This window comes from Puma concolor, chromosome B1 (assembly GCF_028749965.1).
Source record: "Puma concolor isolate L17-30 chromosome B1, mPumCon1.1.hap2, whole genome shotgun sequence".
Classification (NCBI taxonomy): domain Eukaryota; kingdom Metazoa; phylum Chordata; class Mammalia; order Carnivora; family Felidae; genus Puma; species Puma concolor.
Genome location: NC_141670.1, coordinates 59,115,365 through 59,132,510, shown reverse-complemented (window position 1 = coordinate 59,132,510; position 17,146 = coordinate 59,115,365). Strand labels below are relative to the sequence as shown.

At 38.8% G+C, this 17,146-nt stretch overlaps 1 protein-coding gene across 5 annotated transcripts in view; it reads right to left on the bottom strand.

The window, feature by feature from the left end:
* The window catches only part of MFAP3L (microfibril associated protein 3 like), a 128,812-nt gene that overhangs the window by 46,279 nt on the left and 65,387 nt on the right, over positions 1 to 17,146 (bottom strand). For 4 of the 5 annotated variants that reach the window (XM_086703886.1, XM_086703885.1, XM_086703888.1 and 1 more), the window contains one exon: positions 12,980 to 13,520. The exons of the other annotated variant lie outside the window; for it this stretch is intronic. In XM_086703886.1, the coding sequence (XP_086560012.1) occupies positions 13,356 to 13,520 (165 nt within the window). In that variant the 3' untranslated portion in view covers positions 12,980 to 13,355. Of the gene's footprint in view, positions 1 to 12,979; positions 13,521 to 17,146 lie in introns of those variants that run through there. 5 annotated transcript variants of the gene reach the window in all.

Below are 17,146 nucleotides of genomic sequence, written 5' to 3'. Positions count from 1 at the left end.
AGTCAGAGCTGTAGATCTCTTAAGTCCTAGTCTCTGAATTTAACATTATTTCTACCATATTCTAATAGTAAAAGCAAGCCACAAGGCTAACCAAGATTAAAAATCCAGATTCAGGGACTGGAGAAATGGACTCTACTCAATGGGAGAATTGGCCAAGAATTTGAGCCCATTTTTAATTTACCACAGGGTGGGTGATGACAAGATAGATGTAGTTAATATATACTATTTACCTTTCTTTTTTTTATGAATATAACTTATTGTCAAATTGGCTTATATACAATACCCAGTGTTCATCCCAACAAGTGCCCTGCTCAATGCCCATCACCCATTTTCCCTTCTCCCCCCGCCCATCCACCCTCATCTTGTTCTCTGTATTTAAGAGTCTCTTGTGGTTTGCCTCCCTCCCTCTCTGTTTGTAACTATTTTTTTCCTCTTCCCTTCCCCCATGGTCTTTTGTTAAGTTTCTCAAGATCCACGTATGAGTGAAAACATGATATCTGTCCTTCTCTGACTGACTTATTTCACTCAGCATAATACCTTCCAGTTCCATCCATGTTACTGCAAATGGCATGATTTCATTCTTTCTCATTTACCTTTCAAGAAATTTTATAATAAAGGGGAAAAGAGAACAATGGTGGTTGAGAGCACAGAGGTTTTAGGGAAGGCTTTTTTAGGGTATAGGTTGAAATATAGATTATGTAGGGCTATGTGCCAATATGACCTCAGACTTGCAACCTAAAACCACAATTGTTATTTTATAGTTTCTATGTATCAGGAGTCTAGTCATGGCCAAGTTGGGTCCTCTGCATTAGAATTTCACAGAGCTTGTCATTTGGGGCTGCAGTCTCATCTAATACTCAACTGGGGAAGGACCCATTTCCAGGCTTTTGTAGCTTTTAGCAGCACTCAGTTCTTTGTGGGCTGTTGGATGAAGGACCACAGTTTTGGGCGCTATTGGCTAGAGGCCACCCTCAGTTACTTGCCATATAAGACGTTCCAGCATGCACTTGCTTTCTCAAAGCCAGAAAGAAGGAATGGGTGTCCTTGAAAGACAGGCATTATGTATTTTGATCACATACATGTAATCATGTACATCCTGTCATGTTTGCCATATTCTAATTGTTAGAAAGCAAGTCACAAGTCCTGCCCACAGTCTAAGGGCATAAAACACACAAGGTCATGAATACCAGGAGATGAGGATTATAGGGGCCATCTTAGAGTTGGTTTGTGACAGAAGACTTGAATTTATTTATAGTCTGGAAAGCAATGGCCAGAGTACAGGAAAAATCAATATTTAGAGATAGGGCAGGGATGACTGGTGGACAAGGGTTAAGGTCACATGTAAGTTAGATTTGGAAAGGAATATTTTTCATTTTGAATATATAGAAAGAGGGAAGTAATTGGAAAAGGTAAGAGAAGTTTTAATGTGTGAAGAAGGGAAGTTTCTAATAGAGTTCTCATCAGAAAGTTTCCAAGAGAGTGGACCCTCCTGATAAATATGAGGTGATATTATTTACTGTCCTGAGTATTAAGGGGAGATTTGTACTTTGAGGAAAGTGGAAAATATTTGAAATAAGTACTATGGGGAATGTTATAGATGTTGATTAGAAGTGAAACTAGGGAGAGAAAAAGATAATAAACAGCAGACAGGACTATATTATGTTGTTCATCATGAATTGATTTAGAACCATTGACCAACAATAGGAGAGATGTTAAAATGATTGATGATGAGGTTTAAGCTGTGGAAGGAGGCAAATGAGGTCACTTATTCTTATAAGTGAAAAATGCTAAGAACAAAGAGTTTGAAGGGTGTGAGATCTCCATGGAGGCAAATATTAGGTTCAATAAGACTAAGAAAGTGGCATAGCAAAGAGAATTTTTAAAAATCTTAATCTTATTGGAATTTCCAGCAAAATTGGAAACACTCTCTTCTTGAAATATTCTCCATAGCTTCCATAATATGCACATTCTGGGTTGTTTCCCACTTCTCTGGAGTCTTGATTTTGTTCAGCAACTCTTGATCCTCTCTTCATCCTTAGGGTTTCCCCCCTAAGCCTGCTTCTCTTCTTGTCCTCTCAGGGTGATTTCATCCATTCCCATGGATTTAATTACTCTCTAAAGGCTGCCAACTTCCAAAAGTTATGTTTCCGGTCCAGATTTTCTCATTAGTTTTAGCCTATGCCCAGCTGCCTGCATGTCCCATGGGCACTGAAGCTGGACGTTTCAAAAATAGAAAGCATCATTTTTCCCTCTCTCCTTGCCCTCCCCTTCCTCCAAGTGTTCCCTATTTTGGAGAATGGCACCAACACTCACTTATTTGCTGCACTAGGAAACTCAGTGTCATCCCCGACACTACTCTTTTCTTTACCCCATAGCCATCAGAAACACTTTACCACTCTCCCCTTCTATGTTGTCACTCTTCCACTCCAGCTATCATCATATTTTGTCAGCTTACTCCATCAGGCTCCTATAGTACCTCACTACTTCTAATGTTAATCCTCTACAATCTGTTTTCCTCCTTGAGTCAAAGGGAACTTGCAAAATGCAAATCTTATTATATCAATACACCCATGCTGACACACACACACCACTTAAAATCCTTCATTGACTTCCTGTTGCCCCTATAATAAATAATACAGGATAAGATTTGATGAGAACTTATGTACTGAGAACTTATCAGTACTAGGCACTAGGATTCACAGTATATATGTTAAAGAACAAATCCTTAGAATGAGCTTTTAGGACTTTAATTATCTGGACCTAGTGTAGCTCTTCAGCCATATCTCTGTCTATATTGCCCTCTTCACTTGGCTTATTCCAACTCATCCTTCAGGAAACAGCCTAGAGGTTACTAACTCCCTTGTCCTGGGTTCAACTTGTCTTACGGAACAATGAACTTAGTACATTCTATAGTATTAACCTTCTTATTTTTCTTTCTCCAATACTATTCTGTCTTATTAGTTATTATACCTGAAATGCCTTTCACAATACCTAGCTCACAGTAGTTGCTCAATAAATATTTATTGAATGAACGAATGAATCTAAGAGTCAAAACAATTCTAAGCATTGATAGAATTTAAAGGAGTAGCTCTGTGTGTGGCTCCATAACTTCCCTTATCTTTTTCCATGTTGATAGCCATTTTTCATGCTTAAAAAATAGATATCTAATATTCAAATGTGCGTTTATATTAGGAAGTTATGAAATCTCCTACTATTATCCACAAGTCTTCAGTAGGATCCATAATAAAAGAGAGCTTAGAATAAAAAAGTGTTTGGGAAGAAATACAGGTTCAACTGTATTCCTCAACAGCTGTATTTCCCAGTTGAGTGATTAAACTGTGCAGATAAAGGCTCTAATTCAAGAAGTGAGGAATGAGTGAGTTCTAGAATTGAGTAGAAGAGAAAATGGTAGTTAGAAGTGACTAGGCAAAAACATAATCCCATGAAATCCATAGAGACATTGGGAGGGTCAGAGGATTGCCCAGACTATATGAACTGGAGATTTGAGCCAATTTTATTTTAATCTCAAAACACAAAGTGACCCCAATTGACACTGAGTTGTGAAAATCAAATGTACATCTATGATTTTCTTTATCATTAATGTTATGACTGCAAACCATTTAGCATTGTCTTTACCTACATGGAACAATAGAAGGGAGGGGGAGGAAGGATTATCAACACATTTGGGAAAGACAGTGTATTTTTGAGAGGATTCAAAGAAAACTTTTGTGAATGAGATAGTTTTAAGTCCTTGTAGAGGAGCTCAAAATAACACATGCCATACCCTTGACAGAGTGTAACGTTTGGTGTTGTGGAAGGCAAGGGATATCAGTTTTTTGTTTTCTTGCCAACTAAATGTATATCTTTCTTCACTTCCCTTTTTTCATAACTTCATCTCTTTGTTATTTTAGATATATGTATTTTAGATATATGTATTTATTTTAGCAATGTATGGGCATTGCTAATGCTCACCACCTGGCATCCCATCCCATTAGACTGGAATGGTAGGAAGAGTTTTTGAGAAGGTATGCATATCCTGCCAGGGAGATCAGCATGGGAGATGAGTGAGGGCAGTGCTTCTCATAATGAGGTCCCTAGTCAAGTAGCGTTAGCATCACTTGGGATGATGTTTGCTAGAGATGTGAATTCTCTGGCCCCAACTAGGATCACTAAGTCAGAATCTCTGGGGGTGGGGCAAGCAATCCATGCCTTCATAGACTCTTCAGGTGATCCTGTTATGCGTGAAATTTTGAGAACCCAACTGGGCTGGAATTTTGCCATGAGTCATTTAGTAACCATATGTGATAGGTGCTTAAGGTTAATTTTCTGCTCTCCTCAAAAGGCTTACTACTGAGATGTCTTTGGAAGTTAGATTCTTTAGGTAATGATGATGAAAAACATATCTATAGAGCATTGAATAGTAGCCTGAGAAAACACAATGGCTGCCAACTAGGCTGTTTATGTGGAACACAGTTCAGCTAACAAAATTCCAGAGTACTTGAAGCAAAGCAGGGGGTGCCTACTACCTCTCTAACTTTCACCTTCACCATCCCATGTCTTGCGTTCCATCATTTTTCTAGTGTAAGCTATGAAAATCATCCCACTTCCTTTTTAACATTCACCACAATCACTCACAACATAAATGAACCTCAGTTTACTATTAAGTGTCTGGGTTTCCTCTAAGCTGCAGAACAACCTTTCTCCTGGCATTCTTGCCTCCACAGGACTACAGATTAAGAAATATCTATAAGCATGCTCCTCCTGGGCTTACATTTAGTTTCCCTGTTGATATTGGGTAGGAGGGAGTAATGGATAAAAAATGGTGATAGTTACTTTTGCTCTGAGAGAAACTGGAAGGCATGACTTCACCAAATATTAATCATTATAATTTTGTGTGCTATGTAATGAGAAGATAATATATATAAATATACACATATAAATATACACATACACATATAAATATATATATATACACACACACATATATATACACACACACACTGTGTGTGTGTGTATATATGTGTATATATATAGCTAATACATATATATATAGCTAATACATATATATATATATATATAGCTAATACATACATACATATATGTATATATAGCTAAAAATACAATATGCTTGGTGGTATAATATAGATGTGTATAAAATACAGATAAGTAGATGAGGGGCAATTAATGGGGTGTCTGGTCCTTGGCATGCATGATGTTTTACATGCTATTAAACTCTTCTAGTAAAATCCTATGATATATAGTTTTACATTATTTTGCATATATTTTTATTTATATCACATGAATGCCACATTGAAGCACCCATATTTTAAGTAGATAAAATACAAGCTAATTCAATGCATGACAAATTGTGATAAAGTGTTAGTATATGTTTTCTTGCCTGTTACCTAAAACTGGATTTAAGGGGGCGCCTGGGTGGCTCAGTCGGTTGAGCGTCCAACTTCGGCTCAGGTCATGATCTCGCGGTCCGTGGGTTCGGGCCCCGCGTCGGGCTCTGGGCTGATGGCTCAGAGCCTGGAGCCTGCTTCGGATTCTGTGTCTCCCTCTCTCTCTGCCCCTCCCCCGTTCATGTTCTATCTCTCTCTGTCTCAAAAATAAATTAAAACGTTAAAAAAAATAAAAAAACAAACAAACAAACTGGATTTAGGCCTGAAGTCATAAACAACCAGGACATGTATTACTACTATTTTAGGAGAAAGAAATAAATCTTAACCAATATCCAGAACATTATCTAATTCAATGCAGAAGCTTGGGTTCCCAGTACCTAATCACATAGATGAAGCTTCATCTATCCTAGAAGACATGATATCTGAGACTTGTCTGGCTATGTAAGAAAATAGAATTCTATGAAAGAAGAAACAAAAGGGTGCAGAGGACCACTTTATATAGGAAGGTCTGGGAAAGCCTCTGTGAGGATGGTTACAATCCCAGTGTATATATGTGGTTCCACCTTACACTTGTATGGTTCACGGCCTGGCACTGCCCCAAAAATCCCAATCTCAGAGTCTGTGATGTCACTTTGGAGTACAATTCATGTTTACTTCAATCTCGGCCCTTTTACATACTTGTTGACTCACATGGTTTTTTAAATTCCATTTATAGAATTAGACATTTGAGAAGTGGCAAGATTGGTTTGCCTGTAGACACTGAATCAAAGATTTTCCTCAAACCCAACAAAATAAATGAAGCCAGAATGAGGCTTCTGCTTGGCATTTAGCAGGGATGGCACAGATTTCCCCAGCACAGCACATGGCGGAGCAAGTGAACAGCATTCCCTGAAGTATTACCAGGAGCTCTAAGCTACAGAGTCGAGCCAAATCAGGCTGCTAACCCGATGGAAAAAACTTGGTGTGAATATACATATATATGTTACATGTCTACGTGAGCATATAATATCGTATCTATATATAGTTAGCTAAAGCTGGCAATGAAAACAAAAACTCTGCACTTTCTTGGCTTACTTGAACTGAATAAAAATAGAGAACAATATGGAAGCCACCGCTAGTTAAAGGGTGTGTGCATATCCCATGAAAGAATCTGTTAAGAATTTTACGGTCTGACCGCCTCTTGGTTTGGAAGCCAGAGGCCAGCTTCCTGTCATGTTCTGTACTAATTTAACAAGGATGACTTCAAGGAGGGCTTTGTGCGCAGGCACAATTTAGGGCCAAGAAGAAAAAAGAGTTTTCTCTAAGCTAGTCCAAATTAGGTGATCCCTTGAAGTGAACAGCCCAGTAAATAGTAGGTCCTGGTGTGGTAGGGGCAGGGAGTCTGGGGTGAACAAATGCGCAGAAAATGGGTGTGTACATTTGCATGTGTTAAACATATACACAGATACATAAACACTGCCATTTGTTCGGTGCTTATAAACTAAAATTATATCTTAACTCTATCATAATTTAAGTCTACTCTATTTGACATCTGTGCTCTCTAAGAAATGATTTATTCAATAAACATACAGTGAGCATCTATTATATGCCAGGCACAATATTTGGTGCTAGCATACAGAGGTGAATAAAGCCTTTGTGGAACTCACAATCCAGTGAGCAGGACAAATACAAATTATTATTCTTCACTGCTATTGAGTGCTATAATGTTGATCTATACAAAGTCACTTGGAATCATAGAAAATTGTTCCAGTTACTTTGCTGTGTAATAAATTAGCCCAGGATTTAATGGCTTGAGGCAGCCATATTTTCATTTCTCACAGATTCGGTGGGTTAGGCATTTGGAAAGGGCATAAAAAAGGAAAGAAATGGCGTGTCTGTGTCCCACAATGTCTGGGACCCAACCAGGAAGGCATGATGGCTAGGACTACTGCCCAGAGTGTGTACACAGGACCTCTCCGTGTGGCCAGGTTTCCTCGAGGCATGGCAGTCTCAGGCTCCAAGTGCGTGTGTTCCAGCAAACAAGGTGGAAGCCCAGCTTCGTAAGACACTGGTTTCACTTCCGCCACATACTCTTTCAGATGAAGCAGCTACAAGTCCACCCAGAAGCAAGAGGAAGGAACATAGACCCTAACTCTCAGTGGGAGGAATGTCAAAGAATTTTGTGGCCATTTAAAAACTGCTGTGAAAAGAGAGTGCCTTACTAGCTGGGGGTGTCAGGAAAAGCTTCACAGAAGAGGTGGTATTGAAAGAGGAATGGAAATTTGCCAGGGGAAGTGGAGTGGGTAAGAATTACTTCTTCAGAGGGAACAAAATCTCTCATGCTTACACATACACAGGGAACAAAGAAACATAAGAAGGAACATGAAGGGTGACTATGAAGTGGATCAAGCATCAGAGGAAAATCAGTCTCATTGCTTTCAGACACCTTGAACACATCAACGTGTCTGGGCTGCTAATGTTAACTCAACAATTGTCCATTGATTCTGAAAGCATATACATTCATTTGGGAAAGCTTTGTGGAGCAGATGGGTTTAAAGTGGAAGTTGGGAGGAGACTCCTTTTTCTTTAACAAACGCAGAGTACTTACTCTTTACCGGTACTGTACTAAGGACATGGCAATTTCAACTCACTTAATTCTTAGCACAGCCCAACAAGGCAGCTATTATCTCTCACTTACAAATTAGGAAATTGAGTCCCAGAGAGATCAAGTAATTTACCCAAGTTCACATGGCCGGCCAGGGGTGGACTGAGGATTCCCAGCAGTCTGGACACCTCACCCCTACACAAGATCACCCTTTAGACAGTTGGAGTAGAACAGTGGCTGAAATTGAAGGCCACACCGAGGGCTTGAATTTGGTCTGTGTGGTAACTGCGAGCCACTTAGAGCATATAAAATGGCAATAAAGGTGGTCTAAATTGTGTTCACATAGCTAGTTATTGGCTGAGCCAGGTAAGAAGACAACAGTCTTCTGCTTCTTGTTTCAGTGTTCTTTGCTATTCCCCAAAGTTCCTGTGCCTGGAGAGAATATTTCATGCTTCAACACTATTTCTCAATGTTTTAAATAATGATTTAAGAGCTTGGGCTCTTGAAGAACAAGCAAGCAATGGGTGGCGGGGGGTGGGGGGCGGTGGATGGTAACTCACGCCCTGCCATACAGGATTTATCTGCAAGATACTCTCCATGTTAAGTCAAATCAGTTGATTTACCTACAGGAGGCATTTTAAGGGTAATAATCTAGAATAATGCAAAGCATATTTTGTAGTTTGACTTTCAAAGATATAAAGCAATATATAATTAGAAGCAGTTTAATTTCTCCATCAATTCAGCACGTTTTTACTGCCATGAGCTATGGCTGACCTGATATTCTTCTGTGTGGTGTGGCACAATTTAAATATACATGCTGACATCAGGAAAGACAGCATTAATGTAGGCAATATGTCTGAACGAAAACACCATTATATTATTAAAATGAAAAATGGCTATATCAGCAGAGTATTAGGGATGGAGGCTGAGTAAAAGAACATTAACCTTGCACTCAATTTTAGTCTCACATCTCTGACTCCCTCAAGTAGTTATTAGAGAACCTAAGATGCATAATAGTTTAAAAAGTGGGGGGAGGAACACTATAATGGCTACCTTAGAAAAATGGTAGGAGCAGTTGGCAGCTTAATTTCAGGCTTTGTGGAAATGATTTTAAATGGACATTGTGCTAATCATTTTCTATAAAAAACGTAGACATTTTACTTTTGGATGACTTTATCCTTTCACTGAGATATATTAAAAAGTGATAGGAATAATAAGAACAATGAAAACCATAACATCAAACCCATGTGTTAAAAATGTCCACCAAGGGAGGCAGGGGGGTTCCTGGGTGGCTTAGTCGGTTAAGCATCCGAATCTTGATTTTGGCTCAGGTCATGATCTCGTGGTTAGTGGGTTTGAGCCCCACATCGGACTCTGCACTGATGGTGAGGAGACTGCTTAGGATTCTCTCTCTCCCTCTCTCTCTGCCTTTCCCCTGCTTGCGTTCTTTCTTTCTCAAAATACATAAATGCACTTTATTTATTTATTTATTTTTTTTAAATTTTTTTTTTCAACGTTTATTTATTTTTGGGACAGAGAGAGACAGAGCATGAACGGGGGAGGGGCAGAGAGAGAGGGAGACACAGAATCGGAAACAGGCTCCAGGCTCCGAGCCATCAGCCCAGAGCCCGACGCGGGGCTCGAACTCACGGACCGCGAGATCGTGACCTGGCTGAAGTCGGACGCTTAACCGACTGCGCCACCCAGGCGCCCCCATAAATGCACTTTAAAAAAATGTCCACCAAGGAAACTCGTGTAAAAACACTGGATTAGGTTAAGTTAGTTTTAAAATTGATGATGGCTTGAAAGAGCAAAGCAGTAGTTTTAGAATTTGTATTTGGAGTATAGAAAGACATGACATGGAGGAAAGTCAGGCTCATTTTGGCAGGAGGTATGCAGTCCTTGGGATGGAAGTTGGTGGGACCAAAGTATTGTGGCCTAATTGTATAAATCATCACACAATATATATTTTTGGTGAGGTTTTTCAGTGTGGCTAATCATCACATAACCCTAAAAACTATGGTTCCCTGAATGTATGTATATGTGTTTTTTACTAAACATCTTTTTCTCCAATGAAATGATCTGTACAGTTTCCTACCCTGACTCTATTTCTGCCTGTAGCTGGCAGCAGAAATGCAGAAATCAAAGTATCCAATACTGGTTTGTCAGTCAGACCAGTAGCCTGCACAGTGTTCTTTTTTTCTTTCTTGAGCCCATTATACATGGTTGTTGTTTTTTTTTAAGTTAAAAAAATTTTTTTAATGTTTATTTATTTTTGAGAGAGAGAAAGAGAGACAGTATGAGTGGGGGAGGGCCAGAGAGAGAGAGGGAGACACAGAATCCGAAGCAGGCTCCAGGCTCTGAGCTGTCAGCACAGAGCCTGACAAGGGGCTCGAACCCACAAGCTGTGAGATCATGACCTGAGTCGAAGTCAGAGGCCCAACTGACTGAGCCACCCAGGCGCCCCCCCCTTCTTTTAATGCAGAGTAAAAGAGAGCCGAGAATAAACATTTGTATGCCACAGGCCTTCTCTACAAACTGTTATTTAAAAAGGACATTTACACACACTGTACTCATCTCCTGAAAAAGCTAATGAGAATGTTTACTGATTCCTAAGCTGTAATTTCAAAGACACAGTGGTGAGAAAACTGATATACAAGTATTAAAATCATTCTTGGTCTTATGGCATTAAGGTGACAGGGAAAGATCACATATTCTCCCCTTGACTCGAATCTATTAAGACTCATTCTGGCTTATTACAGACATTTGAATTTCTGTAAATTCAAAAATCTTTCTTGCTGACAAAGCTAGGTGCCACTAGCAATGGGATTTAAAAAGTTCCACTTAGATGGTCTTAGAACATATATACAAGAGAAATCAAGCATTGCTTTTTATTTGTGGTTATCTTGGTAACCAAGAGTTGAAGAAGGGTTCATCACATGGCCAGGGCATCGAAATCATTGCTGTTCCCCAGCACTTACTCCCCAAGTTTTTCATACATATTAAAAGTTGGCTACTATCATGGTTTTTCCATGCTGAGGCCAAACACAGGATGTTTGGAAAGAGATTATTATTCAGGAGGCTGTTTTGGAAAGGAGTTTGTTTTACCTTGCAGACTGAATTGCTTATAAGAAAATGAGGCTATTTTTGGATCCCTTTTCTTTCTATTAATGTCAGCTCTGTTGAAGCTCTTTGATTCTTCTACCCTGTTGCTTAGAAACATTTTATTAAATATTGTCAGTACTTCAATCTGATCTGATTTAAAATGTTGCTTTTATCTGTCAATGTGGAAGGAGCTATTGCTTTGCCATTTCCCCCCAGTAATTGTATTCTAAGTTATTTACAGTTATTAATGTTTTATTGACAGAAAAATGATAGGTCAGGGTAAGCCAATATCGCTGGTATATCTATTTCAAGGGCATTGGATGGGGGTTGGTCTGGCCAAAGTTTGTGATAGGCAAAAACAGTAATGATGGGGTGTTCTTAACATTCTTCGTCTCTGACCTTTAGAACCTAAGAGGAGGCATATAGGGGATTCAAAAACCTCCATTTCCAAGGCCTTCCAACCACCCCTACTGGATCCAATTACCATCCTAACCTGTCACCATCTACCTGAAATTCTACTGTTAGTGGTATTTCTTGGATCTTGTTTAACAAGTCATCAGGTTCACAAATGCTTGATTAGTTTGAAAATTGAGCTAAAATATACTTTGTTTTCTCAACTATAAATAAAAGCAATGACATGGCAAAAAAAAGCTATCAGGTTCAAACTTACTTGGAGATTTGTTGAATAGCTGGATGAAGAGGGGTGTAAGATAGGAAGCTAGTGAAAGCAGAGGCATCAGGAATGAGGAGGGAAAAATGAAAGGGAGGATGGAAAACTGACAAAACAAAGATTATGTATTTCACCTCCCCTCCCCCGCCCCACATTTAATTTGGCTTGATTTCTTCAAATTGCTACTTCACGAAAGGGTTAATTGGGCCAGTAACTCATTTTAAATCTGAACTGCTAGTCTGGGAAAACTCCAAATGCTGTCTTTAAAAGTAACACCCAACTTATACCTTCTGAATGATGACACACCATTTGTTATTAACAGGTACATTTCAAATTAATATACTTAATTTGTATATTACAAATTGTACATCTAATATAATATCTACTATTAAAAAGGATTTTAGGTGGTGTAGAATTGTTATCTGAAGACTTGAAACTTAGTTAAAACCAAATGAAACAGAACTTTCCAAATGGCCACTACAATTAATACACGCACATTTCACATTTATGTAGTGACCCCTATACTTCATGCTCCCTGTTAGATAAAGGGCATTGCCATGTTATACCATGGGCTTGCCTGTTCTGATTCTAATACTGTATGTAATATTTAATTCTCACTGTTTTAGAATCTCTTATCCTGCTGGGTGATTGGCTTCAACTTTAAAGCCCTTGACTTAAAATGATAGTTAGTAGCTACCTCTAAAATCAACGTTTTATACTTAAACAGCTCATTACTATAACATATGCAGTAGGTCAGACTTCCTTAAAGAAGAATAAGATTTTATGGGTAAACTGATAATGCTTAAGGAACAATACTTTGTCCATTTATGAGAGGGTTTCTAACTGAGAGCTGCTAATGGGGGCACAAGCTAGGAAGAACATATTCAAACTAATTGTAATTTGATTATGTCAATATCACTTCTAAAAACAAATAGATCTCAAGCCATGATTCAAGCAACAAAAGCTAATAATAACTTGGTGTGGAATTACTATTTTTGTCCATATACATCTGGGTGGTTGAAGCAATCTGATTGTATGATTAGGCACAAGTCCAAGCTGTAGAAATACTATGGTCCAAAATAGTTATGTGGGAAACCATTGGAAATGTGTCTCAGTCTCTGAGAGATTTTAACCTGGTGAATCAGTACATTTCTCCCCCTGATAGTTGATGTTTATACTTCAGTGGCAAATAAACACACAAAGAAACCAAAAAAGCATGTTTTCTAGCATTTTATACTAATGGCCATAATCATGGCTGATAATATTATATAACTCTAATATTCTGGGGAGCTCATGATGTTTGACAGTTATGTTTGTCCACTGATCCGTAAGACAGGTAGGAAATACAAAGGTAATGGCAAGATATTTCTAGGCAAACATGAGGCATATGAGTGGAAAGCTATTCATAAACATTAGTATGTAGATATGTGGGATTTAAAAACCTGAGCATTTGTGTTAAATGTTTCACTCTATGTATTATAACTCTGAACTTTTAAGTTTCATGAATAGTCAAAATGTACAGCATGTACTCTTTGTTTCTTTTCTTCTTTTTCTTCTTTTTTTTTGTTGTTATTTCAACTGATTGCTTGTTTCAGTGCTCATAGATCTGGTAGTCTGAAAAAGAATTGTCCTTTGATAGCTTTAGTGAGGTACTGCTTATGTAGCCTGACATACTGAAGATAGATGGAGTTTTCACATCTGTTTGGGGCTTCTGGAAATTTCTTCCTCTCCAGCAGCAACTGAGGCAATCAAAATGCTGGATCAGAGAAAAGAAAAAAGTATGTATGAATGTAATTTTCATAGACCCAAGATTCTATGGTTGCAAAAACCATGAACTGATTTCAGGGATGATAACAGTAATAGGAATGCTTTAGGTTTAAAGAATTGAAGTCTTTTCCATGCGTATATGGTCAGTTGATTTACAACAAAAGAGCCAAGAATATGCAATTGTGAAAAGGATAGGATAGTCTTTTTAATAAATGGTGCTGGGAAAACTGGACAGCCACATGCATAAGAATGAAAGTGGATCCCTATCTTACACCATCACAAAAATCAACTCAAAATGGATTAAAGACTTGAACATAAGACCTGAAACCAGGAAACTCAGGAAAAAAAAACATAAAGAGTAAGCTCCTTAATATCAGTCTTCGCAATGAGTTTTTTTTTGGTTTTGACACCAAAATCAAAGGCAAGAAAAGATAGAATATACAATTGGGACTACATCAAATTAATAAGCTTCTGTGCTACAAAGGAAACATCAACAAAATGAAAGGATGACTTATGGAATGGAAGAAAATATTTACAAATCATATCTCCAATAAGGGGTTAATATCCAAAATATGTAACAAACCCACACAACTCAATGAAAAAACAAACCCCAAACAATCGATTTAAAAATAAGGCAGGGTGGCCAGTCAGTTAAGGATATGACTCTTGATTTTGGCTCAGGTTGTGATCTCATGGTTCATGGGTTTGAGCCCCGCATCGGGCTCCACGCTGACAGTGTGGAGCCTGCTTAAGATCCTCTTTCTCTCTGCAGCTCCCTCTATCACTAGCTCTCTCAAAATAAGTAAGTAAGTAAGTAAATAAATAAATAAATAAATAATAGGCAGAGGACCTGAATAAACATTTTTCTACAGAAGACATACAAATGGCCAACATGTATATGAAAGTATGTTCAAAATCACTAATCGTCAGGGAAATCCAAATCAAAACCACAATGAGATACCATGTTAAAATGGCTATCATTAAAAAACAAGAGATAACAAATGTTGGCAAGGATGTGGAGAAAGGGGAACACTTGTGCATTGTTGGTGGAAATGTAAATTGGTGCAACCATTATCAAAAACATTATGGAGTTTCCTCAAAAATTTAAAGATAGTGCTACCATATGATCCAGAAATTCTACTTCTGGATATTTATCCACAGGAAACAAAATCACTATTCAAAGAGATATCTACACCCTCATGTTTATTGCAGCATTTATAATAATCAAGACATGGAAACAACCTAAGTGTTTATCAACAGATGAATGGATAAAGAAATGTGAGAAGTAGAAGAAGGGGAAAATGGTGGCAGAGTGGAAGAACCTAGGCTTGCCTCATCCCACGAATACAACCAGATAACTATCAAATCATCCTCAATACTCCAGAAATTGATCTGAAGACTGGCAGAACAAACTGCACAACTAAAGGTAGAGAAGAGGCCATATCTAAGAAAGCAGAAAGTACAGAAATGTGGTTTGGGAGAGAAACAGAGTGTGGCTGCTGGTAGGGAGGGAGCTGTAGTCACAGACAAGGGTGGGAGACAGACTGACACACAGGGGAGCACATAGGGAAAACAAATCCCCATAGCAATTGGCTTGGAAAGCTAGAGTGCCCAAATTTTGTGAGTTCTTGAAACAAGCAGGGCTCAAAGCCTAAAGTTTTAAAGGCAAATAAATGCTTGGCTCTGGGAAAGCTCAGAGGACATAGGGGCTGCTCTTGGAAAGAAGAAAGGGCAAACAGTCTGTGGACATACAACATGGAAACAACAATCTAAAGAGTGCCTGGGGCACAGGGTGGGGAAATTATTTGCACATCTCAGAACATGTCCCAGAGAGGCAGCATTCATGAAGAAACCCCTCCAGGAACAAATGAACCGGTAGGCACCATTTCCTTGCCCTGCACACCAGAATAAACACAGGGCCACATAATGGAGACGAGTGCAGCGCTGACACTCGCTACCTAACTTGCTTACACTAAACCCTGCCCTTCCATTCTCTGGTGGAAACTTCCTTCCCAGTAATGCTTGCCTCAGTCTCAGGTGGTGGGCCACTTCCCCCAGAAGACTGGCCCAAACCCCTGCCAACACTATGCCTCCTGACCTAGGAGTTCTGCAAAGCGATGGTTCCAGTGGTAGCAGCAACAGGTCTCATTCCACAGCAGGCCAGAGAACACCTAATTAAAATGCCACATTCAGGCCAGGGACCAAACACTTCCCACAAAAGGCAAAGATAGCATCTGCAGTTGACTGGCCTGAAGGATAAAGCAGCCAGGGCACAACGCAAGAGTGCAGGCAACACACATTAGATACACTCCTGGAAGCCCTAGGCCCTGGGGAACAGGGAACACTACACTGTAGGACAGTACAAGACCTCCTTTGCATAAAGACATTACCCTCAAGAACAGGAGACAGAGCTGGCTTTCCTAACACAGAGAAACAGGCACAGAAACTAAGACAAAATGAGAAGACAGAGGAATTTGTTGCAAATGAAAGAAAAAGACAAGGCTGTTGGCAGGAGATCTAAGTGAAACAGAAGTAATATGCTTGATGGAGAATTTAAAACAAGGATCATAATGATACTCACTGGACTTGAGGAAAGAGGGGAGGACATCAGTAAGACCATTAATATAGAGAAAAGTAATAACATAGCAGAGATAAAGGGCTCAATAAATGAAATGAGAAACACACTTGATGGAATGAACAGCAATATGGAATAAGCAGAGGAATGAATTAATGATCTAGAAGACAGAGTAATGGAAAGCAATCAAACTGAAGGAAGAGAGGAAAAAAGAATTATGTAAAATGAGAATAGACTTAGGGAACTCAGTGACTCTATCAAATGTAATAATATTTATATTCTTGGAGTCGAAGAAGAAGAAGAAGAAGAAGAAGAAGAAGAAGAAGAAGAAGGCGGCTAGCTAGCTAGCTAAGGGGGCAGAGAATATATATGAAGAAATAATAGGTGAAAAATTCCCTAATCTGGGAAATGAAACGATGTAAAATATGACACTATATATCTAAAATGTGGGGAGGAGAGGAGTAAAGAATGCGTTTAAACTTAAGTGACCATCAACTTAATATAGACTATTATATGCAGAAGATGTAATATGCAAATCTAATAGTAACCACAAAGCAAAACCACTAAATAAATGCACAAAGAATAAAGAGAAAGAAATCCAAATATATAACTAAAGAAAACGAGCAAACCATGAAAGAGAGAAACAAGAAAGTATCAGAGAAAATCTTCAGAAGCAACCACATGACAAGTAATAAAATGGCAATAAATATATATCAATAATTACTTTGAAAGCAAATGGATTGGGGCGCCTGGGTGGCTCAGTTGGTTAGGCATCTGACTTCGGCTCAGGTCATGATCTCACAGTCCGTGAGTTCGAGCCTTGCATCGGGCTCTGTGCTCACAGCTCAGAGCCTGGAGCCTGCATCGGATTCTGTGTCTCCCTCTCTCTGCTCCTCCCCTGCTCATGCTCTGTCTCTCTCTCCCCTTCAAAAATAAATAAAAAACATTAAAAAAAAAAGAAAATCATTAAAAAAGAAAGCAAATGGATTAAATGCTCCAATCAAAAGTGACAGAATGGCTAAAAACAACAAGAGCCATCT